Consider the following 27761-nt stretch of genomic DNA (forward strand, 5'->3'; position numbering starts at 1 on the left):
TACTCTGGATCTTCTTTCCTTAATCTCAATCTTATCACTTCTCTCATTACTTTAGGGCTTGCATTAAAATGTCCTCTTTGCCCAAAGTCATGTGACCCCCTCCACATCTTGACTGTTTGGTTTAATATCAAATTTTGTTCTGACTACACCTCTGAAAGTCCTTGCAATTTTTTTATTGGCTAAATTTGTCACTTAAATGTAAATTGTTGATGTTTTCCATGGAGTGCTGTTAAAATCTAAATTGTTGTAGAAACAAATCTTTATTTTGCAAGAATCTAAAACACTAAATACAAATTGTTTAATTAAAGAGAGACATACTGACTATACTATACAAGTAGCAAATAAAAACTAAATACATTATTTATTAGTTGATTCTCATGTACTGATACAATTGGATTGCTATTTGCATAAACAAGCCAATCTCTGAACAAAACTAAAATGCACAGTATCAATTTAACAAGTATTCACTTCCCAAAAAAAATGAGTTGCTCTTACAAAAAAATGTTTAAAATTATGTTTGCAATGTTTGTGAATAACAATTTTCAGTGTGAATGTAAAACATTTACTAGAGAACAAAGTATTAAGATACAGAGCACATTCACATAAACTCAAACTAAATTGGGTACACACCAACAGGTTAGATACAAAAACAAACAGCTAATACTTGAAACGGACCTTTCATAGCTACATCCTGAGTACAAAGTATAGTACATTTTCAGCCTATGTACTGGGTTTTAAAAGCAATACAGAATGCTGATTTGTCATTTGTTCCCATATGCCAGAACAGGCTAAACTTTACAGTAACACAAGTATAAAATGTGTCAAAATTAGTACATTAGTTCAACCAGAGCTTGTTTGAAAGCACTTTCACAGAAGACTTCTCATTAAGGTTCAAAATATTGCACAGAAGCAATCACATTTCTTCTGTTCCTAAAAGAATAAATCAATGATAACATGTTAAGAACTGACATCATTTGACATTGCTTCAAAAGCTATGTCTGTTACCAGACTGCTTTGGTAAGATGAACATTTAAATTGCAAGCATGATACAGTAAGTGCTGACTGTAAATGTTCATAAGCTACATTAGGTTTTGAACAGTATTATCTCCTCTTCAGATCTTTCTCATAAGCATCATCCTCCCAACTTTGCCAAAGCCACTTTAATTTGCTGCAAAAATGGTGAAAATGATTCAAGTTAACATTTTCTCTTCCTTCACTCACATGTGGCAAGTACATGGATCATCGTTCACTTCTGCATGGGCAATTAAATTGACACTGGCAGACTTGCATCTAATTTAACTTATTAGAAATTGATCAGCCAATCTTTAGCAACAAAATGCAATGGGACAATCAACAAATTTAACTATGTTTTCCTAATCAATCAATCTGTTCAGAGATGTTATTACACACCTCTGGTGTGGGTGGGACTTGAACCTGGGCTTCTTGATTCAGGGGTAGGGACACTGCTGCCACAAGAGGGTCCCCATAGTGTTGAGAGTTAAACCTGCCAAAGTCATAGAGATGTACAGTATGGAAACAGACCCTTCAGTCAAACCCGTCCATGCCGACCAGACATCCCAACCCAATATAGTCCCACCTGCCAGCACCCAGCCCATATCCCTCCAAACCCTTCCTATTCATATACCCATCCAGATGCCTATTAAACGTTGCAATTGCACCAGCCTACACCACTTCCTCTGGCAGCTCATTCCATACACATACCGCCCTCTGCGTGAAAAAGTTGCCCCTTTGGTCTCTTTTATATCTTTCCCCTCTCACTCTAAACCTATACCCTCTAGTTCTGGACTCCCCCACCCCAAGGAAAAGACTTTGATTATTTACCCTATCCATGCCCCTTATAATTTTGTAAACCTCTATAAGGTCACCCCTCAGCCTCCGACGCTCCAAGGAAAACAGCCCCAGACTGTTTAGCCTCTCCCTATAGCTCAAATCCTCTAACCCTGGCAACATCCTTGTAAATCTTTTATGAACCCTTTCAAGTTTCACAACATCTTTCCGATAGGAAGAAGACCAGAATTGCATGCAATATTCCAACAGTGGCCTAACCAATGTCCTGTACAGCTGTAACATGACCTCCCAACTCCTATACTCAATACTCTGAACAATAAAAGAAAGCATATCAAACGCCTTCTTCTCTATCCTATCTACCTTCAACTCCACTTTCAAGGAGCTATGAACATGCACTGCAAGGTCTCTTTGTTCAGCAACACTCCGTAGGACCTTACCATTAAGTGTATAAGTACTGCTAAGATTTGCTTTCCCAAATGCAGCACCTTGCATTTATCAGAATTAAACTCAATCTGCCACTTCTCAGCCCACTGGCACATCTAGTCAAGATCCTGTTGTAATCTGAAGTAACCCTCTTCGCTGTCCACTACACCTCCAATTTTGGTGTCATCTGCAAACTTACTAATTGTACCTCTTATGCTTGCAACCAAATCATTTATGTAAATGACAAAAAGTAGAGGACCCAGCACTGATCCTTGTGGCACTCCACTGGTCACAGGCCTCCAGTCTGAAAAACATCCCTCCACCATCACCCTGCCTTCTACTTTGAGCCAGTTCTGTATCCAAATGGCTAGTTCTTCCTGTATTCTGTGAGATCTAACCTTGCTAATCAGTCTCCCATGGGGGACCTTGTCGAACGCCTTACTGAAATCCATATAGATCACATCCAGCACTCTGCCCTCAATTCTCTTTGTTACTTCTTCAAAAAACTCAATCAAGTTTGTGAGACATGATTTCCCACACACAAAGCCATGTTGACTATCCCTAATCAGTCCCTGCCTTTCCAAATACATATACATCCTGTCCCTCAGGATTCCCTCCAGCAACTTGCCCACCTCTGACACCAGGCTCACTGGTCTATAGTTCCCTGGCTTGTCCTTACCATCCTTCGTAAACGGTGACATGTTAGCCAATCTCCAGTCTCCCAACGCCTCACCTGTGACTATTGATGATACAAATATCTCAGCAAGAGGCCCAGAAATTACTTCTCTAGCTTCCCACAGAGTTCTAGGGTATACCTGATCAGGTCCTGGGGATTTATCCACCTTTATGAGTTTCAAGACATCCAGCACTTCCTCCTCTGTAATCTGGACATCTTGCAAGTGTCACCATCTATTTCCCTACATTCTAAACCTTCCATATCCTTTTCCACAGTAAATACTGATGCAAAATACTCTTTTTGTATCTCCCCCATTTTCTGCGGCTCCACACAAAGGCCGCCTTGCTGGTCTTTGAGGGGGCCTATTCTCTCCCTAGTTACCCATTTGTCCTTAACATATTTGTACAAACCCTTTAGATTCTCCTTAATTCTATTTGCCAAAGCTATCTCATGTCCCCTTTTTGCCCTCCTAAAGTATACTCCTACTGCCTTTATACTCTTCTAAGGATTCACTCGATCTATCGTGTCCATACCTTACATATACTTCCTTCTTTTTCTTAACCAAACCCTCAATTTCTTTAGTCATCCAACGTTCCCTTTTGAAAGTCAATGCATTGGGGAGAGTGCAGCAGACTTTACAAGAATGGTTCCAGGGATGAAGATAGATTGAAGGGGTTGGAACTGGTTTCTTTGGAGAGAAGGTGGCTGAGGGGAGTTGTGATACAAGTTTTCAAAGTCACAAGGAGTCTGAACAGAGTAGGTAGGGGGAAAGAAAACAGCTCCTGTTTAGACAAAGATCAGATCAAAGGGCACAATTTTGAAGTGTTCTGTAAAAGAGGAAAAAGAAAACCTTTCCGCAGCTTGTTCAGAAGGCGCTGCTGGAAAAGTAGTGAATGCAGGTTCAACTGAGCCATTCAAGAGACCATTGGATGATTATTTATAACATGCAGGGATTGTGGAGGAAATAGAAGATTGATATGAAGTCAAAATACTCAGAACCAGTGCACACAGGATGGACTGACAGGCTTCCGCTTGCACGCTAACAATTCACAGAATTATAGAAACCCTACAGTGTGGAAGCAGGCCATTCAGTCTTTCAAGTCCACACCAACCCTCTAAATAGCATCTCACTCAGACCCACCCCATTACCCTATCACTGTAACCGTGAAATTCCCATGGCTAATCCACCTAGCTTACACATTCCTGGACACTATGGGCCATTTCGCATGGTCAGTTCACCTAACCTGCATATTGGACTGTGCAAGGAAACTGGAGATCTATTGGAAACCCAAAGACAGTCACCAGAGGGTCGAATTGAACCCAGGTCCCTGACGCTTTGAGGCAACAGTGCTAACCACTGAACCACCATATTGGTCTGTGATTCTATCAGCTAATGGAATCAGTTGAATTTTAAAATGTTACCTATCAGGCACAACTTTGTCAAAGCCATTGAGGTGTTTTTGCTTTTCATACTTCAATTGATAAGCCTGTGCTTTATATGCAGATGGAGACATTAATCATTTGAAACAAAACAGCATTTTGCATAAATGTCAGAAATTCTTTTTGACCTTCGAGATAAAGAAACTTAATTCTTAGCAAGAACTTTAGCTTTTAAGTGAGTTGCTGTTCACAGTGTTCAATGTAGTAAAACGGATCCATATCATAGCAATTTAGCAGACAATGAAAGGGGACAAACTGCTTTTGTTCGTTCACTCTTAAGAGGTAGAGAAATCTACCGTCATATTTTAACTATGGAGTTGAGAAATTTTGGCTTTTGATGGTGACTTTTCTCAGGACCGTTTTGTAATGTCCATGAAGAGGGCATTTGTTCTCTGCATTAGTCTCTAGTTCAATGACTTTGTAAACTGTTCAATCGATATTACAGCTTGGGAATGATTTTTGATAAAATGCTGTCACTACAACTAATTAAATTAAATCATGTGGATTCTCAAACATTCAGAGCAAAAGGAGGCTGTAGAATGTGCAACATTAGAATAGGTTTTTCAGAACTCTGTGGCGACTTCCATTGAGATGGAATCCTGCGACATAGTGAATTCATTTTCTTTTAATGCAAGTGTCACACATTTGTGGTATTTGTAGTCAGTGTTGTTACTGATAATAGTTATTGATTTTTTTTCTCCTAGGAAAGCCAATAAAATGGCTTTGTATCTTATCTCGTGGAATACCTTACAATCTTGTCACAAACCTCCATTCCCCAGCAGGATGGGCAATGTATGAATACAAAGCCACATACATAAATTAATGTTTGAATAGCATTTTCAAATTACTGAGACAGGAACAAGTGATCAATCTCACTCGCCTTTTTTTGACCATAGTACAACATTTTAGAGGAAAAAACTAATATGCATTTGATTTTAAATGGTTCTGCTTTATTAGCTCCCTAAAATGATGGTCAATCCATATTTACAAATATTTGTTCCAAACATCTGATGTTTCGATCAGTACCACTGCTTTTCTCACTATATTTGATTAATTGCAATGACATCAGTTTGAGAAAAATTAAAACCCCCACTCTCACCTCAGCATAAATGTTCGTCAAGTCATACAACTGGGTATGGTTGCAGGGAACAAAAACCCTCACCAGACACCCTCCCTTCACAGTAATCATTGCTTTGGAAAATTAAAGATGATATTTCTACTTGCGCAATGCCTGTTTTACACAAACACCTACTCTGTATCCAGTCAAAGAGTCTTTATACTTGAATATCAACAACACAAGAGACAACAATGCCATATTCATATTGGTGAAAGAAGTTGTGTTGCAACAGTAACTTTGATCTATTTATTATAATGGATTGTGTGCACATGTACATTAACACTTAACTGAGCATTGCTGTGGAGTCAAAGGTAGTAGTTTAAGATTTAAAATACTCGACACTTGAATGCTCCTTTGGTGCCTCAATGGAATAGCACTCATTAGTGGTACACTTTGACACAGAAAAAGAAAGACCCTAAACCATATGGAATAAATAATTAATGCTCCACAGGAGACAGTAAAACATCACAATCTCCACCTATTTCCACCCATCCAAAAATCAACTTGCGCTGAACCTTCAGGAGGAACAGTAGGGGCAAAACTTTCCATTTAAATGTAAATTTTATATCAAAATGAAACTCTAGTCAGCATTGGTGGCTTGCATATTCCCACCTCACTTCAATGGATAAGAGTTTAGTAATGAGACCAATAATTCATGCAACTTAATGTGATGTGATGTCAAATTTGACCTTGTAGTTTTGATCACAAATATTACTTGAAGTCACTGTTCAGGGATAGGGGAATGGTGGTGGTGGTGGTGGAGGAGGTGGTGATGGTAGAGGTAATCATATTGCACTAAGTTTATTTATCCTGCAAGAACCTGATTTTCTTCTCCATAAATGTGAAGATTGTTTTATGTCAAACCTCCTGCATTTGGATCTGTCATAGCATAATTTGTATCTCACGTAGCGGTGTTAAACCTAGAGTGGAACTTCCCCTCCTTGGAAGTGGCAGAAGAGTTGACCAGAAGGGGAAGCTAGCTTTATGATTTTGAGATGGACACAGGGCAAGTTCATCCAAAACACAATGTAGTAGAAGTGATTCAACAGTGTTATCACAAAGTGTATTTCACTGGATTATCAGATTGTGAAAATACTCTACCCACAGAGGAACATCTCATGCCCGTTTGTTAGGAGCTGAATAATGTGTTGCTGTGCTGATTGTCACTTGTTGAGGACAGTTTCTGTGCCATTGGTTTTTGGGGCCGGATATTAGTGATGTCTCCAGACTGTGCTTATCAATAGCTTCTTGCAGCCTTGTTCTCCCACCCTTTGGTTCATCTTAGTTTTTCCTGCAACAGGGTTTACTGGATGACACCTAGCTTTCCTGGTCAAATAGTCTGTTTTGAGATTCACTGGATTGTGTATTGTACGTTTAGTAGCACTTCGATATCTTGGATGTTCTTGTTGAACCAGCTATGGGGTTTCTGTCCCACAAATTCAAGGACCTCTCTTAAATGATTCTTTGAACAAATTATTTTGTGTAGAGTAATAGAGATGTACAGCATGGAAGCAGACCCTTCGGTCCAACCCGTCCATACCGACCAGATATCCCAACCCAATCTAGTCCCACCTGCCAGCACCCGGCCCATATCCCTCCAAACCCTTCCTATTCATAAATTCAAAAGGTTAATTTGTATTCTTATCTCTTGTTAAGGCTTGATAGTTATGTCAAGCTTTCTTTAGACTGTGTCATTTTGTTCCTTACGAGCCAAAGATCTGACCAGCAGTCAGCACTTCTGAGGCAGAGAGTAAAATATGTTCTTGACAACTTTCAAATGATAGTTTAGTCTGACGTGCCAAAAAGGATCGGAGGTGCACCATGTAGATTTCAGTTTATCAGCTCGCTGGAACATTGTATTGGGGGTGGTAAAGATAAACTTAATACATTTGAAGAGAAGAGGCTGGTTGTTGACTATACTCCACCAATGCTATTGTATCCCAGTAGTTTCCTCCATAATAGTCAGTGGCGACATGGGCATTGAAACCATGAAGGACAGTCAGTCAGTCCTGGTGTGTTACTCCTCCGGTAACCCTGCTTAGATCATCATACAAACATGATCAAAGAAACATTCTATGTCTTTGTTGATGCACGGGCACTGATGGGTGTAACATACTGGTTTCTAGTAAAACTTATTCAAAGTATCAAAAGTAAGTTGTTCATGCCCTTGAGAAATGTGTGTGCTTACCTGCCAATTTGGATAGAGTTGCATAGCTCACAAATGACTGTCAAGGCCACTCCTTGAACTTGCCAATCCAGCCTAATGTGTGATTGGAAGCTGCTTTCTCAAATGAGACTTCTTTGCAAACCTGATTTTACTTACAGTAGTTATATCGATATTGCAGCTGCCCAGCATATTGGCTGTGAGCACTGTCGACACTCTGATTTTGTATTAGTGTCTGGAATCATTCTGACATTTTGTGAGCTGAATGTTGTTTGACAATTGACTGCCCTTTGGGATTGCAGTCAAAACGTAAAAGAAAATTCAATAAATGGCAACCAGCCAGAAGCAATCCTGGCAGGTGCTGTGGGGTAGCAAGCTGTGCTTAGAGCTCCTTTATTAAAATTTCTTCCCCTTCCCTATCTTGGAAGGCAGTCCCATAATATAAAGAAATGGTCTCCTCCATCACCATAGGAAGGTACAAACTTCACATTTGTTGAGAACATAGAACAATACAGCGCAGAACAGGCCCTTCGGCACTCGATGTTGTGCCGACCTGTGAACTATTCTCAACTCATCCCCCTACACTATCCCAAAATCATCCATGTGCTTACCCAAGGATTGTTTAAATCTCCCTAATGTGGCTGAGTTGACTACATTAGCAGGTAGTGCATTCCACGCCCTTACCACTCTCTGCTTAAGAACCTGCCTCTGACATCTCTCTTAAATCTATCACCCCTCAATTTATAGTTATGCCCCCTCGTACACGCTGATGTCACCATCCTAGGAAAAAGACTTTCACTGTCTACCCTATCTAATCCTCTGATCATCTTGGACATTTCTATCAAATTCCCTCTTAGCCTTCTTGCCAATAAGAACAGGTTCAAGTCTCTCAGCCTTTCCTCATAAGACCTTTCCTCCAGACCAGGCAACATCCTGATAAATCTCCTCTGCATGTTTTCCAATGCTTCCATATCCTTCCCAAAATATGGGGACCAGAACTGTATACAATATTCCAAGTGTGGCTGCTCCAGCGTTTTGTATAGTTGCAGCATGATATTGCAGCTCTGGAACTCAATCCCTCTACGAATGAAACCTAACACACCGTATGCCTTCTTAGCAGCACTATCCACCTGGGATTCACTTTCAGGGATCTATGTACATGGACTCCAAGATCCCTCTGCACATCCACACTACCAACAATCTTTCCATTGACCCAGTACTCTGCCTTCCTGTTATTCTTCCCTAAGCGCATCCTCTCACATTTAGCTGCATTGAATTTCATTTGCCACCTCTCAGCCCAATTCTGCAGTTTATCCAAGTCCCCCTGAAACCTGTAACATCCTTCCACACTGTCCACTACACCACTGACTTTACTGTCGCCTGCAAATTTACTAATCCATCCACCTATGCCTGCGTCCACGTCATTTATAAAAATGACAAACAGCAATGGTCCCAAAACACCACAAGTAACCAGACTCCAGGCTGAATATTTTCCATCAACCACCACTCGCTGCCTTCTTTCAGAAAGGCAGTTTCTAATCCAAACTGCTAAATCACCATCAATTCCATGCCTCTGCATTTTCTCCAACAGCCTACCATGTGGAACCTTATCAAAGGCTTTACTGAAGTCCATGTATACCACATCAACTGCCCTGCTCTCATCTACATGGTTGGTCACCTTCTCAAATGAGGTTTGAGAAACACGACCTGCCCTTGACGAAACCATGTTGACGATCTGAAATCAAATTGTTGTTTGCTAAATGATTATAAATCTTATCTCTTATAATCCTTTCCAAAACCTTTTCTACAACAGAAGTAACGCTCACTGGTCTATAATTAACTGGGTCATCTCTACTGCCCTTCTTGAACAAGGGCAGAACATTTGCAATCCTCCCGTCCTCTGGTACCAAACCTGTAGTCAATGACAACTCAAATATCAAAGCCAAAGGCTCTACTATCTCCTCCCTAGCTTCCCAGAGAATCCTTGGATAAATCCCATCTGGACTTTTCTACTTTCACTCCTTCTAGGATTGATAACACCTGTTCATAACTAACTTCGATCCTTTCTAGTCTAATATCTCGTATCTCATTCTTCTCCTCTACAATATTCTCCTTTTCCTGAGTGAAAATCAATGAGAAATGTTCATTTAGCACCTCTCCGATCTCCACAGGGTCCATACTCAACTTCCCACTTCTGTCTTTGATTGGGCCTATTCCTACCCAAATCATCCTTTAATTCCTCACATACCTATAGAAAGCTTTAGGGTTCTCCTTTATTCTATTTACTAAAGACTGCTCATGTCCTCTCTTTGCTCTTCCTAACTCTCTCTTTAAATCCTTCCTAGCTGATCTGTAACTCTCCATCGCCTCATCTGAACCATCTTGCTTCATCAACACATAAGCCTCCTTCTTCTTCGTAACAAGAGATGCAATTTCTGTTGTAAACCACGGTTCCCTTACCTTATCACTTCCTCCCTGCCTGACAGAGACATACCTATCAAGGACACACAATATCTGTTCCTTAAACCAGCTCCACATTTCCATTGTCTGCATCCCCTTCATTTTGCTACCCCATTCTATGAATCCTAGTTCCTGCCTAATCGCCCTTGCCCCATCGATAACTCTTGACCTGTGGCATATACCTATCCCTTTCCATCGCTAAACTAAATGTAACTGAATTATGGTCACTCTCTCCAAAGTGCTCACCTACAACTAAATCAAACACCTGGCCTGGTTCATTACTAAGCACCAGATCCAATGTGGCCTCCACCCTTGTCGGCCCTTCGACATACTGTGTCAGGAAACCCTCCTGTACACATTGGACAAAAACTCATCCATTTGATATACTAGAGTTATAGCATTTCCAGTCAATGTTGGGGAAGTTAAAGACCCCATAATGACCACCCTGTTCCTTTCACTCCTACCCAGAATAATTTTGCTAATCCTCTCTTCCACCTCCCTGGAACACTGTGGAGGCCTATAAAAAACTCCAAGCAGTGTGACCTCTCCTCTCCTGTTTCTTACCTCAGCCCACACTACCTCAGTTGACGAGTCCTCATCAAAAGTTCTCTCAGCCACCGTTATACTATACTTGACTAACAAGTCCACGCCTCCCCCTCTTTTACCACCTTGCCTGTTTTTAATGAATGATCTAAACCCTGGAACCTGCAATATCCATTCCTCACCCTGCTCTATCCATATCTCAGAAATGGCCACAACATCGAAATCCCAGATACCTATCCATGCTGCAAGCTCACCTACCTTATTTCGGATACTTCTGGCGTTGAAGTAGACACATTTCAAACCACTTTGCTGTCTGCCAGCACATTCCTGTGACTCTGAAATCCTGTCCCTGTCCTTCCTACTCTTATCCTCCTGTGCACTGCAACTACACTTCCGGATCCCATCCCCCTGCTGAGCTAGTTTAAACCCACCCGAATAGCACCAGCAAATTTCCCACCCAGGATATTAGAACCCCCTCTGGTTCAAGTGAAGTCCTGTTTGTACAAGTCCCACCTTCCCCAGAATGAGCCCCAATTATCCAACAACCTGAAACCCTCCCTCCTGCACCATCCTTGCAGCCATGTGTTCGGCTGACATCTCTCCCTATTCCTTGCCTCACTATCACATGGCACGGGCAACAAACCAGAGATAACAACTCTGTTTGTTGTAGCTCTCAGCTCTCAATTTCCACAGGGCTTGGTGGGCAATTGTTAATGGGTGTTTCAGGGGATATATGTAACAGGGTGAGGTTTGTGCATAATCCTTCCATGCTCTCATTCCTGGCAGCTGACGCTATACTGGTGCAAAACATGCCTCAATCACACCAGCAGAAAAGAATGCAGGCTTTGATTTTGAAGCTTTTCTTCTCCTAGAGAAGCTGCTAAATAGCTAGGGAACCTCCACCACCATTTTTTACATCATCATTCAGGTTGGTGGCATTATTGGCCACCAAAGATTATACAATTTGGATGACAGTTGCATATTTTTTAAATCAAATTTTAATTTCCAACGTAATCTCCAAACCAAGGTTTACAAGGCCATCAAACATGGATGAAAGGGTAAAGAACCAAAATGAAGTACAGAGATGCTCTCCATCCAGAGTCCTATATCATCAGTGTCTCAAATGGCCTCTGTTAATCATAATTCTGCTGTCCAGTTTACTACATAAATCAGTCTTTAAAATAGTGGGCGGACACAAGGAAGGCAAATTTCTGGTGCATTAAAATCAGACAATACTGGATATGGGGGCTCATCATCCTTAATCTAAGTATCACCAAAATAATTCCAAATCTATGGCACAGTAAGACTTTTGCTGAGGTCCTGCCCATGGACTGTGGATCAACACCCATTAATAGAAACAAAAATAACTCCATATTAATTAATACTCTCAAACAGAAAATAACTACATACCTTTAGACATCTGATACATTTCTTTCCTTATTTGGGAGCTGATCTTTAGTAGGTGTTTGTGGATCATCAGAAGCAACTGCAAGAGGAAATCAGACACAGTGTGCAAACTGAACTTTTTGCTTTATTGAACGTAACACGCACTGCACTCTTTCAATTAACAATTATACAGTAAAGATACAGTGACAAAAAATTCCCAATGTGCCCACATGCCGACCTGCAGCACAAGTTTAGTGGTAATAGTTTTGTTGCTCCTCTGGCTGATGTAGTGGAACTCCGGGTCTTCTTCCAAGAAGATACTGGCCTATTCCCCTGGATCCTGTCTCACTTTTTTCCCGACCCACCCATGTTAATATTCCTTATTTTGGAGGCCAGAAATCTATGCTGTGTCAATCGTTGGTCTGAACCCATGGGCAATTACTCATGATGCCAAGATGACTGTTATTACCTTGCCTGCCTTCACCTTAGGTTACCATTCATTCTAAAAGTAAAAATGCATTGGCCTCTCAAATAATACGTATTGTTATTATTGATTGTTCAATGGGGCATCATGACTTCAGTCATTCTTGTGATCTTTCTTTTTGTTTTCCAAATTTCTAGCATAGAAAACCTACTGCTGTAATAGCAACTAAATGAAACACAGTAAATATTTAGAAACTTGACCTTTAAAGAGACCTCAATTTCCACAGTGACAATGACTATTGGCAAGAGTTGAACTTAGATCATTCAGAAGTTGGAAGTAATATTTGCTGCAAATGTATTAACTATATCAGATCACCACTGCACAAGTTCACAACTTATTCCAAATAGATAACAGGAAACATGATGTTGAATCTCTAAGGGTCTTCCAGATATCAGATTGGTTTTGGTTTAAAGATCAGAATCATTTGAATAATTTACAAATTTTTCAAATCATCCCCAACCACAGATTTTGGAACTTTCTTAAAATTTAACTGGCATTGGTGGTGGGCAAGTTTTGGGAGGGAATCATGAGGGATAGGTTATACATGTATTTAGAAAGGCAAGGACTGATTAGGGATAATCGACATGGCTTTGTGCGGGGGAAGTCATGTCTCACTAACTTGATTGAGTTTTTTGAAGAAGTAACAAAGAGGATTGATTAGGGCAGAGAGGTGGATGGGATCTAAATGGACTTCAGTAAGGCATTTGACAAGTTTCCTCATGGTAGACTGGTTAGCAAGGTTAGATCACATGGACAACTAGTCATTTTGGATACAGAACTGACTGGAAGGGAAAAAACAGATGTTGGTGGTGGAGAGTTGCTTATCAGACTGGATGCCTGGGACCAGTGGTGTGCCACAAAGATCAGTGCTGGATCCACAGCTTTTCATCATTTATATAAATGATTTGGATATTAACAGAGGAAGTATAGTTGGCTTAGTGGACAGCGAAGAAGGTGGGATCTTCATTAGATGGGGCAATGGGCTGAGGAGTGGCAGATGGAGTTTAATTTTGATAAATGTGAGATACTGCATTTTGGAAAGACAAATCAGGACAGGACTTATACACTTAATGGTAAGATCCTGGGGAGTGTTGCTGAACAAAAAGACCTTGGAGTGCAGGTTCATAGCTTCTTGAAAGTGGAGTCGCAGGTAGACAGGATAGTGAAGAAGCCATTTGGTATGTTTTCCTTTATTGGTCAGAACACTGAGTACAGGAGAGTTGGGAGGTCATGTTGCAGCTGTACAGGATGTTGGTGAGACCACTTAGAACATAGAACATAGAACAATACAGCACAGAACAGGCCCTTCGGCCCACGATGTTGTGCCGAACTTCTAACCTAGATTAAGCACCCATCCATGTACCTATCCAAATGCCGCTTAAAGGTCGCCAATGATTCTGACTCTACCACTCCCACGGGCAGCGCATTCCATGCCCCCACCACTCTCTGGGTAAAGAACCCACCCCTGACATCTCCCCTATACCTTCCACCCTTCACCTTAAATTTATGTCCCCTTGTAACACTCTGTTGTACCCGGGGAAAAAGTTTCTGACTGTCTACTCTATCTATTCCTCTGATCATCTTATAAACCTCGATCAAGTCACCCCTCATCCTTCGCCGTTCCAACGAGAAAAGGCCGAGAACTCTCAACCTATCCTCGTACGACCTACTCTCCATTCCAGGCAACATCCTGGTAAATCTTCTCTGCACCCTCTCCAAAGGTTCCACATCTTTCCTAAAGTGAGGCGACCAGAACTGCACACAGTACTCCAACTGTGGCCTAACCAAAGTCCTGTACAGCTGCAACAGGACTTCACGACTCTTGAATTCAATCCCTCTGCTAATGAACGATAATACTCCATAGGCCTTCTTACAAACTCTATCCACCTGAGTGGCAACCTTCAAAGATCTATGTACATAGACCCCAAGATCCCTCTGTTCCTCCACCTGACTAAGAACCCTACCATTAACCCTATATTCCGCATTCTTATTTGTTCTTCCAAAATGGACAACCTCACACTTGGCAGGGTTGAACTCCATCTGCCACTCCTCAGCCCAGCTCTGCATCATATCTAAGTCCCTCTGCAGCCGACAACAGCCCTCCTCACTGTCCACAACTCCACCTATCTTCGGTATCATCTGCAAATTTACTGACCCACCCTTCCACTCCCTCATCTCAGTCATTAATAAAAAATTACAAACAGCAGAGGACCCAGAACTGATCCCTGCGGAACTCCACTTGTAACTGGGCTCCAGGCTGAATATTTACCATCCAACAGCACTCTCTGCCTTCGACCGGTTAGCCAGTTTTCTATCCAATTGGCCAAATTTCCCTCGATCCCATGCCTCCTGACTTTCCGCATAAGCCTACCATGGGGAACCTTATCAAATGCCTTACTAAAATCCATGTACACTACATCCACTGCTCTACCCTCATCCACATGCTTGGTCACCTCCTCGAAGAATTCAATAAGACTTGTAAGGCAAGACCTACCCTTCACAAATCCGTGCTGGCTGTCCCTAATCAAGCAGTGTCTTTCCAGATACTCGTAAATCCTATCCCTCAGTACCCTTTCCATTACTTTGCCTACCACAGAAGTAAGACTAACTGGCCTGTAATTCCCAGGGTTATCCCTATTCCCTTTTTTGAACAGGGGCACAACATTCGCTACTCTCCAGTCCCCTGGTACCACCCCCATTGCCAATGAAGACGAGAAGATCATTGCCAACGGTACTGCAATTTCCTCTCTTGCTTCCCACATAATCCTAGGATATATCACGTCAGGCCCGGGGGACTTGTCTATCCTCAAGTTGTTCAAAATGTCCAACACATCTTCCTTCCTAATAGGTATCTCTTCTAGCTTAACAGTCCATTTCACACTCTCCTCTTCAACAATACGGTCCCTCTTGTTCGTAAATACTGAAGAGAAGTACTTGTTCAAGACCTCTCCTATCTCTTCCGACTCAATACACAGTCTCCCACTACTGTCCTTGATCGGACCTACCCTCGTTCTCGTCATTCTCAGGTTTCTCACATACGCATAAAATGCCTTGGGGTTATCCTTGATCCTATCCGCCAAGGATTTTTCATGCCCTCTCTTAGCTCTCCTAATCCCTTTCTTCAGGTCCCTTCTGGCTATCATGTATCCCTCCACTGCTCTGTCTGAACCTTGTTTCCTCAACCTTATGTAAGCCTCCTTCTTCCTCTTTACTAGACATTCAACCTCCCTCGTCAACCAAGGCTCCCTCACACGACCATTTCTTTTCTGCCTGATCGGTACATACATATCAAGGACACGTCGTATCTGCTCTTTGAAAAAGTTCCACATTTCCACCACATCCTTCCCTGACAGCCTATGCTCCCAACGTATGCTCCTCAAATCCTGTCTTACAGCATCGTAATTTCCCTTCCCCCAATTGTAAAATCTACCTTGTTGTGCGCACCTATCTCTCTCCATAACCAAGGTGAAAGTCACAGAATTGTGGTCACCATCACCAAAATGTTCACCCACTAACAAGCCCACCACTTGTCCCGGTTCATTACCGAGTACCAAATCCAATATGGCCTCCCCTCTGGTTGGACAATCTACATACTGCGTTAGAAAAGCTTCCTGGACACACTGCACAAACACCGCCCCATCCAATCTACTTGATCTAAAGAGCTTCCAATCAATATTTGGGAAGTTGAAGTCGCCCATGACTACGACCCTGTGGCTTCTGCACCTTTCCAAAATCTGTTTCCCAATCTGTTTCTCCACATCTCTGCTGCTATTGGGGGGCCTATAGTAAACACCCAACAAGGTGACTGCACCTTTCCTATTTCTGACTTCAGCCCATACTACCTCCAGAGGCAGATCCCCCTCAAACTTCCTTTCTGCAGCCGTTATACCATTTCTAATTAGCAATGCCACCCCGCCTCCTTTTTTACCATCCACCCTAATCTTACTGAAACATCTGTAACCAGGAACCTCCAACAGCCATTCCTGTCCCTCATCTATCCATGTTTCCGTGATGGCCACAACATCGTAGTCCCAGGTACCGATCCACGCCTTAAGTTCACCCACCTTATTTCTGATACTCCTTGCGTTGAAGTATACGCACTTGAGCCCATCTCTGTGTCCGCAAGTATTCCCTGTCAGTGCTACCTTCTCCACAGCCTCCCTACAGTCTTGGGCATCCTGACACACAGCTAGCTTACTTGCTGGACTACAAGTCCGGATCCCATCCCCCTGCCAAATTAGTTTAAACCCCCCCGAAGAGTGCTAGCAAACCTACCCCCCAGGATATTGGTGCCCTTCTGGTTCAGGTGCAACCCGTCCTGTTTGTACAGGTCTCACCTTCCCCAGAATGCAGTCCAATTGTTCAAATATCTGAAGCCCTCCCTCCTACACCATCCTTGCAGCCACGTGTTCAACTGCACTCTCTCCCTATTCTTTGCCTCACTGTCACGTGGCACCGGCAACAACCCAGAGATGACGACTCTGTCTGTCCTAGCTTTTAGCTTCCAGCCTAACTCCTTGAGCTCTTGAATGACCTCCCCACCCCTCTTCCTACCTATGTCGTTGGTGCCAATGTGTACCATGACTTCTGGCTGCACACCCTCCCCCTTAAGGATTCTGAAGACACGGTCCGAGACGTCTCGGACCCTTGCACCCGGGAGGCAACAAACCATCCGAGAGTCTCGCCCATGTCCACAGAACCGCCTGTCCGTCCCTCTAACTAGAGAGTCCCCTATAACTAGCGCTCTCCTCCTCTCCCCCTTTCCCTTCTGAGTCTCAGAGCCACAGACCCCTTCACTGCAGCTTACACCTGCAAGGCTGTCCCCCCCAACAGTTTCCAAAGCTGTATACTTATTTTTTTAGAGGAACGACCACAGGGGAACCCTGCACTGTCTGCTTCTTCCCCTTCCCACCTCTAACTGTTACCCAGCTACCTCTGTTCTCCGGCGTAACTATGTCCCTGTAGCTTCTATCAATCACCCTCTCAGCCTCTCGAATAATCCTCAGTTCATCCAGCTCCAGTTCCAGTTCCCTAACTCGTTCGGTGAGGATCAGGATCTGACTGCATTTCCTGCAGACGAAGTCGGCAGGAGTATCGGTGGTCACCCCTACCTCAAACATCCTGCAGGAGGAACATTCCACCGCCTGCACTGCCATGACTGTACACTTTGTCTCCAAAAACAAGAACACTGAGTCACTTACCTGTGGACTTTAAAGTTAGGTTAGAGGAGGAGGGTGGGAGGATTGTGCACAATTCTGGAATATTGTGCACAATTCTGGTCTCCCTGCTATACAAAGGAAGTTGTGAAACTTGAAAGGGTTCAGAAAAGATTTACAAGGATGTTGTAAGGGTTAGAGGGTTTGAGCTACAGGCAGAGGCTGAATAGGATGGGGCTCTTTTCCCTGGGGCATCAGACACTGAGGAGTGAACTTATAGAAGTTTATAAAATCATGAGGGGCATGGATAAGGTAAATAAATAAGGGTGTTTCCCTCAGGTTTGGGAGTCCAGAACTAGAGGGGGGCATAGGTAGGGGGCAAGAAGGGAAAGATTTAAAGGAGACCTAAAGGGCCACTCTTTCACACTGTGAGTGTGTATAGAATGAACTGCCAGAGGAAGTGGAGGAGGCTGGTACAATTGCAGCATTTAAAAGGCATCTGGATGGATATATGAATAGGAAGGGTTTGGAGGGATATGGGCCAAGTGCTGGCAAACGGCTCTAGATTAATTTAAGATATCTGGTCGGCATGAACAAGTTGGACCGATGGGTCTGATTCCACATTATGCATCTCTATGACTCTATTACTTTATGATTTCTCTGCAATTCATACAGCAGGCGCAAACAGAATTGCTGAGAAAATCACCAATTTGATGAATATTTAAGGGACAATACATGGACAACTAAAGAAAAATTGTTCATGGGATTTGGGCATCACTGACCAGGTCAACATCTATCACCATCTCCAAATGCTCAGATAGTCAGTTGAAGGTTAACCACATGCTGTGGGTCTAGAGTCACATATAGGATCACTAAGGCATGGTCTAGATGGCAGATTTCCTTCCTAAAGGACATGAGCGGACCAGATAGGTTTTTTTTTTAACAACATTAGATCGTAGTTACGTGGTCACCATTAGACCTGCTTTGAAGTCCACATTTTTGTTGAAGTAATTGACATCTGACATGGTGAGGTTCAAACCCATATCCCCAGAACATTAGCCTGGAGTTGCGGATAACTAATCCGATTATATTACCATTACGCCACCATCTCCTCTTCATGAGATGCACAGATGTAAAGTTACTTTATTGAAAGTATAGGATATATAAAATAAAAGTATTTAAAGTGATTGCACCAATAGCAATAATAGCACCTTTTTGCATTTAGATTAGATTAGATTAGATTAGATTCCCGACAGTGTGGAAACAGGCCCTTTGGCCCAACAGGTCCACACCGATCCTCCGAAGAGTAACCCACCCAAACCCCTTTTCCCTCTGACTAATGCACTTAATTGACTATTTAAGCATGGCCAATTCACCTAACCTGCACATCTTTGGACTGTGGGAGGAAACCGGAGCACCCGGAGGAATTCCATGCAGACACAGGGAGAATGTGCAAACTCCACACAGACAGTCACCCGAGCTTGGAATTGAACCCGGGACCCTGGTGCTGTGAGGCCACAGTGCTAACCACGGAGCCACCGTGCCGCCCCATAATCAATAACCAGTGTGGTAGTATGTATCAATATACACATAGTTTCAGCATCCAAAGATGCGCGAGGCTACAAAGCATCTACCCAATTTCTTTCTATAGCTTATTTTTCTGAAAACTGGTCACCAACCTACAGTTATAGATAATGCTAATTCTTGAAAAATATTACACCTCAGAAGGTATGGCTGACTGGGAATCTCTCACATTGTTACTACCTGCTTTAGGTATATTGGTAGAATTTGAAAGTTTATAATCAATTTGTTTTGGTCACATAGGCACATTTTTGGAGTGTGTCTTGAACCAGGAGCTTCTGGTTGAGAGGCAAGAATGCTACCCACTGCATCACACGAGCACCTGTAGTATGATGCTATTTGTTACTTATCATTGAAATGGGCTGCTTTTAATGCAGTTCTGTGCATTTATTTCTGTCAGCCCTGATCAGATAACAGCCAATGCAGAAACATGAGACACTAATAATTTACGTTGCATCCAAGGGTTAGTTAGAACCAATATTTACTCCCTTACACAAACAGGAATGACTAGTCATCAGTTTTATAGCTGTTTTCCATTTATTGATCTTTAGTGGTAGTTTATGCTGATGAGTTTGATCATTTGTAATATATCACAGAGAAAAGCAGATAGGAGGAGAATGTTGTCTGCTGCTCACTGTACATACCTCAAACAATCCTTCACCAGGGAAATATGCCAAAGCAGTTTCAAACCAAAAAAAAAGATTTATCACAAACTTGAGCCTCTGAATTATATTCAGTGACTCTGCCACATTCATGGTATGGCACAGATTTATACCACAATGCATTCTATTTCATTGGTCATGACATTGAGCACTTTTTTTATAAAAACAATGAATTCAAAGCATAAGGCCCTTTGAATGGAATTGAATTAAATTAGCTTTATTGTCACATGTAATCAAATGATTACATCGTAGGTACAGGGTACCGAGGTACAGATTCTTCAGTAGAAGTTATTAGAAAAAAATTAGAAATATGAAGTCCAGCACTGTCCCTCAAGGGGCACGAAAGATTATCACGAATAGATAGGAATTTACCTAAGAGCTCTTCACCTGTTATTATTAATTATCTATTAGAACAGTTCATATAAACTCACCCCCAAGTGGGCAATCCAATCGAGGTGTTTGAAATAATTCCATACAGGGTGGTTTCCTAACAGTGAGACATCTTTTGTTTACACGTGGAATGTCCTTGACACTGATCTGGCTTCCTCAGAACCAGCTCTCAGTGAACAGAACCTCTGACACTCCAGTTTTTTTTTTTTTTTTTTGGTTAGTGAAATAGCTGCACAGAGGCAAATATCACCAAGTCACCCATTATTAATAAGTGCACAGTATATGGGTTCTGACCAGTCAGCTCAAAACCTGTCCCTCAACTGAGGAGACTTTTTGAATCCCTTGTTTATTTTTTTTTACACTCAAGTGGCCAGTCACAACTCCAGGGTGTTGGTGGACACCGCGTGCTCCTTCTCCAAGGACACCCGGGGAGACACTCCAGTTTTTATCTATCAGCCAGGGTTTCCTGATTGGCCCAAATTAACAGCCCCAATCAGGGAACTCATTCTCTGAGGTCCAACTGGCTGACCTTATTACAATCACTACAGTGCTCAAAAATGTAATGGGTTCCTTATTGGGTAAACGTGGAGCAATTATTTCATCTGGTGGGGCAACTTCCAAAAACAAGGGCACTGAACCCATGATGCTCCTCTCCCATATTAGGGGCCTTGTGGTGCAGTAGGCAATATTCCTGTCTCAGGACAGGTTGGAGTGTCAGGCTAGGGCTTGTAAGCTATGGATGGTGAGTTTGGCCAAACAGGTTCTCAGCCTGTAAATCATCCCAGCGTGCTTAGCATAAGGCAACAGGACTGGGATAGTCTCCCTATCAGCCCATTCGGAGATAGTTATGGCAAACCATTGCAGTGTTTCACTTGTAAGACCATTATTCATAAACTTTGTAAAAGTACATCACAAAACATTTAATACGACAGAATACACAATAAAATTCTACTTGTCCTCAAACAGCATGTTTTGCTTTGAGATGCCTCAATATGACTTTATATCATGCACCCCAAGGGTAAATTCAAACTACGGCTGATGCTGGAACATTAGACCCTGTTAAGGGTAATGGCCTTGAGAGAGAGATTCTCCGTATTGAAGCAGTTTGTTTCATAGCTTTGTTACAAGATTTCACATGGACTATTATCCAAGTACATTAAGTAATTTGGCAGAATTACAAAGGAAATCAAGTCAATTTGAGTTCACTCCCTCTACAAGGAAGGAAAGCATTACATGGTGAAATTAATATCAGCCATGTTGACCCATTCTTGTAAATTTGGCAAGAATATTACACAATCAAAAATCAATAGCATAGCTTTATCCCAATTATTACCACTACAACAACAACAACTTTCACTTGTACAGCACCTTCAAAGCAGAAAATCCCAAAGCTCTTTACAAATTTCAGGAAAACCAAATGCTAAGCCAAAGGTAAAATGTAATTAGCAGGGTTAGCAAAAACAGTCATTTTATTAAGTTTGAGAATGGGTCTTAAAAGGAAAACTGGCGTGAAGGGTAAGTCAAGGTTCATTCATAGTGTGAAAAAACCATCAGACTGGATTCTAAAAGCTAACTTTGTTTCTTTCTCTGCCAGATTGGCTGAGATTCTCCCACATTGAGTTTAGTTTATAGTTAGTTTTGGATGGTGTTTGGGAAGGAAACAATAAAATAAAAAATGATAAGCATTTTTGTATATTAAAATACGGAATTACTCAAACCCAGGTCTTGTAATTGCCATGCAAGCTTCAATAATGTCAAGTACCATTGACAGGCAGGAGATCGACATTCTTCATTTGCAAATACAATCCAAACCAATCAGAGTTACTGAATTTAATCAAATCATAGGTATGCATGGAGAATATAGAAATGATATTCACTTCCTATCCCCCTCACTAATATCCAAGGTACAGAAGTTGTCTGGTACGGAAAGACAGACACAAATATTAAGAAGAAAATAATCACAAACCAAAAATACTGTTTTAGCTTTTTTTAAAAAAAACAGTTTGTATTTTATAAATTATGTCATGAATATATTTCCAATTAATTCACCTCAAAAAGTTATTTACCTTCCACAGAAGCATGACCATTCATTGTCTGAGCAGTCTGATGATTAATAACAGAGGTTATTCCTGATGAGCCCTCCTCCACAAAATCATTCTCTTCCTCAGAGTCCACAAGGGTAAAAACAGTAGAACCAGTTTGCCTAAAGAAGAAACATCAAGATATGTTGTGATCAAGTACAAGTTATTGGCAAGAGAAAACTGTTCTACAGTTAAGCAAATTAGTGCAACGATCCTGTATACAACAATACTAGATGAAAATTATAATTTGCAATCCTCTAGGATTTAGTTGGGGGGTGTGGGAGGGGGGTGGTGGGGAGGGTGGGAAAAGAGAAGTGGGAGCAACATATCAGCTAAATATTAGCTTTGTCAGCACTATCTCTGAATCCTTGTTCAAAGGCAAACATTTACACCACACCAGAATTACATAAAGTATACAGCAAAGCAAAAATGGGCTGAAATTTCCTCGTCACATGACACAGTGGGTTTGGAGACAGAGATGGCCAGGAAGAGAGCAAGAAGCTGCAAATGGTGACTACTCTACACATATCTACCACCAATGACCAGTTTCAGGAAAAATTGGAAGTGGGTAGACAACCAGTATGTTCAAGCCTCCAATAATGGAGTGATTTTGCAAGTTCACCATCACTTTGCAGCCCCTGGTGAGCAAGGGTCTGGGAAACTATTGGAGGTGGAGGGTCCACACTTCTAAAAGCAGGCAGTGGGCAGAAATATACCCAGTGGAAGCCCAAACGATTTGTCCAGAAGTGCTTCTCAGGGCAGCTCACTGTCAAGGCAAACTTCTCTGTCCTCAGCCTGCCTTAGCAGCACCTTCTGTCCCAGTGTGGTTGTTGTGGGTTCTGAACTGCTGCCAACACTAAGTTTCCACATAGCTTTCTTAATAAGACTGAGACCACAGGAGTAGCCAATTTGGAGAAAACTGTACACTGGTCTCATTGCCAGAAAATTGGGGCTGGGACCCCTTTTGGGAACCAATTGCGGAGTTCCAAAGCTTATGTTAAAATCCAGCCTGACATGTCTTTATGCATCTATTGACTTTTGACCCAGTTCCCTTTCAAACATTATGTGGCTCTTGCGGCCAACACCAATATTCTTCAGCCCAAGACTGTAATTATTAAGATCTTAGTAATGAGAACTTGAAGTAACAGCTTCAAGCATCATCTTAGAATAAAGCAGTGAGTAGCCAATTGCTGTATTAACAGAACACAAAAGATCTATGATTAATGTCACTGGTCTTCAGGTTTCACAGGACAGGTTCCTCAAAACAATTATATGGCATTTCATTATTTTTCTAACAATATTGACTCACTCATCTATTGTAAACAAATAACTTAAATGTTGAAAAAATATTGGTTTCCTCTTGTACAAATAAATTAAGCACTAACATCGAGAACACAAGGTCCATATTCAGTCCTCCCAAGTCTCTATGGGCCCTTTACTAGAGGAGCCGTAAACCCTACAACAAACAGCCCTACCAACCATCAACCCAAAAATCTGGGTCCGCTATGTAGATGACACCTTTGTCACCACAAAACGAAACAAGATAGAAGAGATATTTAACATCATCAACAACACCCTCACAGGCATAAAGTTCACCAAGGAGGAAGAAACCGACAACAAACTCGCATTCCTGGACGTCACAGTCGAAAGAAAGGACAACGGAGAACTTCAAACCTGCGTACACAGAAAACTGACAAACACTGACCAAATACTTAACTACACCAGCAACCATCCCAACACACACAAACAAAGCTGTATCAGAACACTATCCCAACGAGCCACCACACACTGCAGCACAGACGAACTTCAGAAAACAGAGGAGAACCACCTATACAATGTATTCAAGAAGAACAGATACTCAAAATACTGATTCCTCAAGAACAAACCACGACAAGCAGACCAAACACAGCCAGAAACCCTAACCACCTTACCATACATCAAAGAAGTTTCAGAAATGACAGCCAGACTACTAAGACCCCTCGGAATCCGAGTAGCACACAAACCCACCAAAACTCTCAAACAAAAACTAACAAACTTAAAAGACCCAGTACATCCCATGGACAAAACCAATGTCATCTACAAAATTCCATGCAAGGACTGCCACAAACACTACGTAAGACAAATAGGAAGAAAGTTAGGCACCAGGATACACGAACACCAGCTAGCCACAAAAAGACACGACCCTCTCTCCCTTGTAGCCCTACACACGCATGAAAAAAAACCCACCTTTTCGATTGGGACAACGCATCTATCCTGGGCTAAGCAAAGACATGCCAGAGAATTCCTAGAGACCTGGCACTTCAACCACAACGCCATAAACAAACACACAGATCTAGATGCCATCTATCAACCCCTCAGAAAATGAACAGGAAATGACATCACCACAAACCCCAGGAACCCCATCCAGGAGAAACATATAAATAGATAGCAGGAAACAACAGCTTCGCTTCACTTGGAGGTCGCCACTGATGATGTTACCTAGCCAGGTAATGAAAAGTCTGGATATCAAACCTACAGCTCAGCGAGCAAACCTACACCCTAAACCTCAACCTGAGCTACAAACCTTCACAAACCTTGCAAAAGAGCCATAAACCAATTACACTAACCAGCTCTTTCCTTATTATTTTCATCTGCTTCAAATCATTGCATCAAAGAAAGGAATAAATAACACAATTTTTTGCTTCAACTTCTCCCAGTGGCAATTATCCAACAACTCTTTGTACAGAGATTTATTTCAAAACTTTCTCCTATCTCTTTTGGCTGGATAGTTAACCATTAAATGCAAACTGGTTTTGGCCTCAACTAGGATACTTACTGGAGCATAACTGCAGTTTCTCATTCCAGTGCATTCTTGAGAATACAGGCTTTAAAGGCCCGTGATAAAGTACCAAAAACACCAGAGTGATGTCAATCTGGCTTCAGCATTGCCTTGTATAAACTCATAACCTCAATGGTCTTGTACATTATATCTTGATACGTATATCTAAAGCAGTAGCTATGGCTTTATATTGCTATATTAAAAGACTGTAATTTGTCCTTTGAGTTCTTTCATATCTTTCAGCATTCATTCATCAATTACATGTTTCCATTGCCAGTTGTTCCTCCCAAATCAGTTATTAGGTTAGGTTAGATTCCCTACAGCGTGGAAACAAACCCTTCAGCCCAACAAATTCACACAAACCCTCTGGGGAGTAACCCACCTCAGACCTATTTCCCGTTGACCAACGCTCCAAACAGCATGGGCAATTTAGCGTGGCCAATTCACCTAACTTGCACATCTTTGGACTGTGCGAGGAAACCGTGCACCCGGAGGAAACCCACACAGACACGGGGAGAATGTGCAAACTCCACACAGACAGTCGCCCGAGGCTGGAATGGAACCTGGGACCCTGGTGCTGTGAGGCAGCAGTGCCAATCACTGAGCCACCGTGCTGCTCCATGTCTGTAATAAATTTAATATAGTGCTTGGCTGCTCAGTTAGATAGCAATTTTTTCGCGAAGTATTTTTACTGGTCATATATACACATTTATGTCTACTGTTACGACGTAGGGTAAACCCTCCTGTTTAATCTAAACCAGCAACACAGAAAAGATTTATCTGTGAAAACTCGAGAGGCCAAGAACTATTTAAATTAAAAATGAACCACTTTTTTCTAAAGGTATAACAGAGAATAATTAACTAACAACTATTTACTACTCCTTCCTCTAACCTTTTACCTTGCCTTCTATAATACTAGTCCGAAAAAACCCCCAATTAAGATTTACCAAAATTAAACTTCAAAAACTAGCCAGATATTGAATCTTTTTTCTTCTTTTTTGGGATTTCTGCTTCATAGGTCACAGATTGATAAAGGTACCTTTAAGACAGCTATTCTCCGGGCAATCTGCAGATGTCATTGGCTTGCTCGTTCTCCTCCCAACTGTTCAATTTTTCCCTGGTCTTATACCCTCAAAGCATCGGATTGTGTCGTTTACTTTTAAGATTGTCAATATATTCAATTCAAACTTGATTGGAGTTTGTTTTTTTTTAAGGGTATAATTTAAACTGATTGGCCTAATTCAAATCTGTTTTGACATTTCCAGGCAACTCAACTTATCTAGTTTTTGACCAAGTGTTACATTGTTACCTGATTCAGAACGCTTGGTGCTGTCAGGTAGTTCTGCTAGCTTTTAACTCTCAAAGATAGAGTGCACCCACATCTTCACAACACTGCAAATTTGAAATGAAGATTCCAGAGACCAAAAAATATATACTCTCATCTTGATAATGTGAAGCTCTGTTTTTACACTAACCTTTTAAGTTATCCAGTAATTTATTTTTAAACAGCATAAGCAAGCAGAAATTTAAGGTTCCCACAAATTTGATATTAGAGGGGGCTACCAGAGTTGATGCCAGTGTGCTGACCTTCCTGGTATTACACCAGGAACCCTTTACTTTTCTTGCAGCAAATTCAGTTGGATCTGGTTATTGTTTATATAAATCCTGAGAATGGAGTTCTCAGTTTGGGCTGGTAATTGTGTTGGTGCTTGCTTCAAGATTCCATGTTCAGCTGGTGTAAGCCGGATAAAACTTATGGCTTATTATTTTGATTTCATTCATAATATCCTCTCTAAATTATCCTTTCCATTTCAAAACATTATAAATCTAGAAATTAGCATGAAGTAACTGCAGAATGTAAATCAAATTAAAATAGAAAATCACTTTTATCCAGCCAGTAGTTCCAATTGCTCTTTTTTAAAAAAAGAATTTCATATAGGAAAGGTTTCAATCTTGGTCAGTTTGCATGTTTTTTTAAAGAGAAAAAAATTACTTACCAAAAATGTCTTCCTGAAAAATAAAAGAGAAAATAAAACTCATGTTTAGCGGTGGTGATGTTTCATTGTTAAACCAAATGTCAGTACTTCACAATATAGTTAAAAAATGTACCAAAAAGAAATGTCAGTTTATATAAGGTTAATAAACACCTTTTCAAAAGAAAGCAAATTTCTTACAGACTAAGGGTATGGTGGCTAGCAATCCAGTGATACAGGCAAATGCTTTCAGGGGACATAGATTTGAGTCAAAAAGTGTGGTAGAAGCAGGAGAGTCAATATTTTGGACATGAGCCTTTCATCAGGAAAGTGGAGGGGAAAGGGGGCTGAGAGATAAAAAGGGGGGTGGGGTGAGGCTGAGGGGAATGTAGCTGGGAAGGCAAGAGATGGATGCAGATGGTGGTGGAATAGTGTTAAGTAGGAAGGAAGATGGACAGGTATCACTTTCTCCTAGACATGGGTTTGCAACCCACCATGGCAGATGTTGGGATCTGAATGGAATTAGTAGATCTGGAGTTAAGACTTAATCCAGTGGTGGCCAGTACTGATTATTGTAAACTGACAATGAGAAGGTCAC

The 27761-nt window shown here is 41.6% G+C and overlaps 1 protein-coding gene across 1 annotated transcript in view; it reads right to left on the reverse strand.

Moving 5' to 3' along the window:
* Window positions 1–241: 241 nt before the first annotated feature.
* vsig10 (V-set and immunoglobulin domain containing 10) overlaps window positions 242–27761 on the reverse strand; it is a 45129-nt gene continuing 17609 nt past the window's right edge. The window contains exons 6-9 of the mRNA XM_072587313.1: window positions 27188–27200; window positions 22358–22494; window positions 12043–12118; window positions 242–930 (exon numbers count right to left, since the gene is read on the reverse strand). Of these exons, the coding sequence (XP_072443414.1) occupies window positions 12045–12118; window positions 22358–22494; window positions 27188–27200 (224 nt within the window). The 3' untranslated portion in view covers window positions 242–930; window positions 12043–12044. The remainder of the gene's footprint in view (window positions 931–12042; window positions 12119–22357; window positions 22495–27187; window positions 27201–27761) is intronic.

The sequence above is a fragment of the Chiloscyllium punctatum genome, chromosome 17 (genome assembly GCF_047496795.1).
Source record: "Chiloscyllium punctatum isolate Juve2018m chromosome 17, sChiPun1.3, whole genome shotgun sequence".
NCBI classification, from domain to species: Eukaryota; Metazoa; Chordata; class Chondrichthyes; order Orectolobiformes; family Hemiscylliidae; genus Chiloscyllium; species Chiloscyllium punctatum.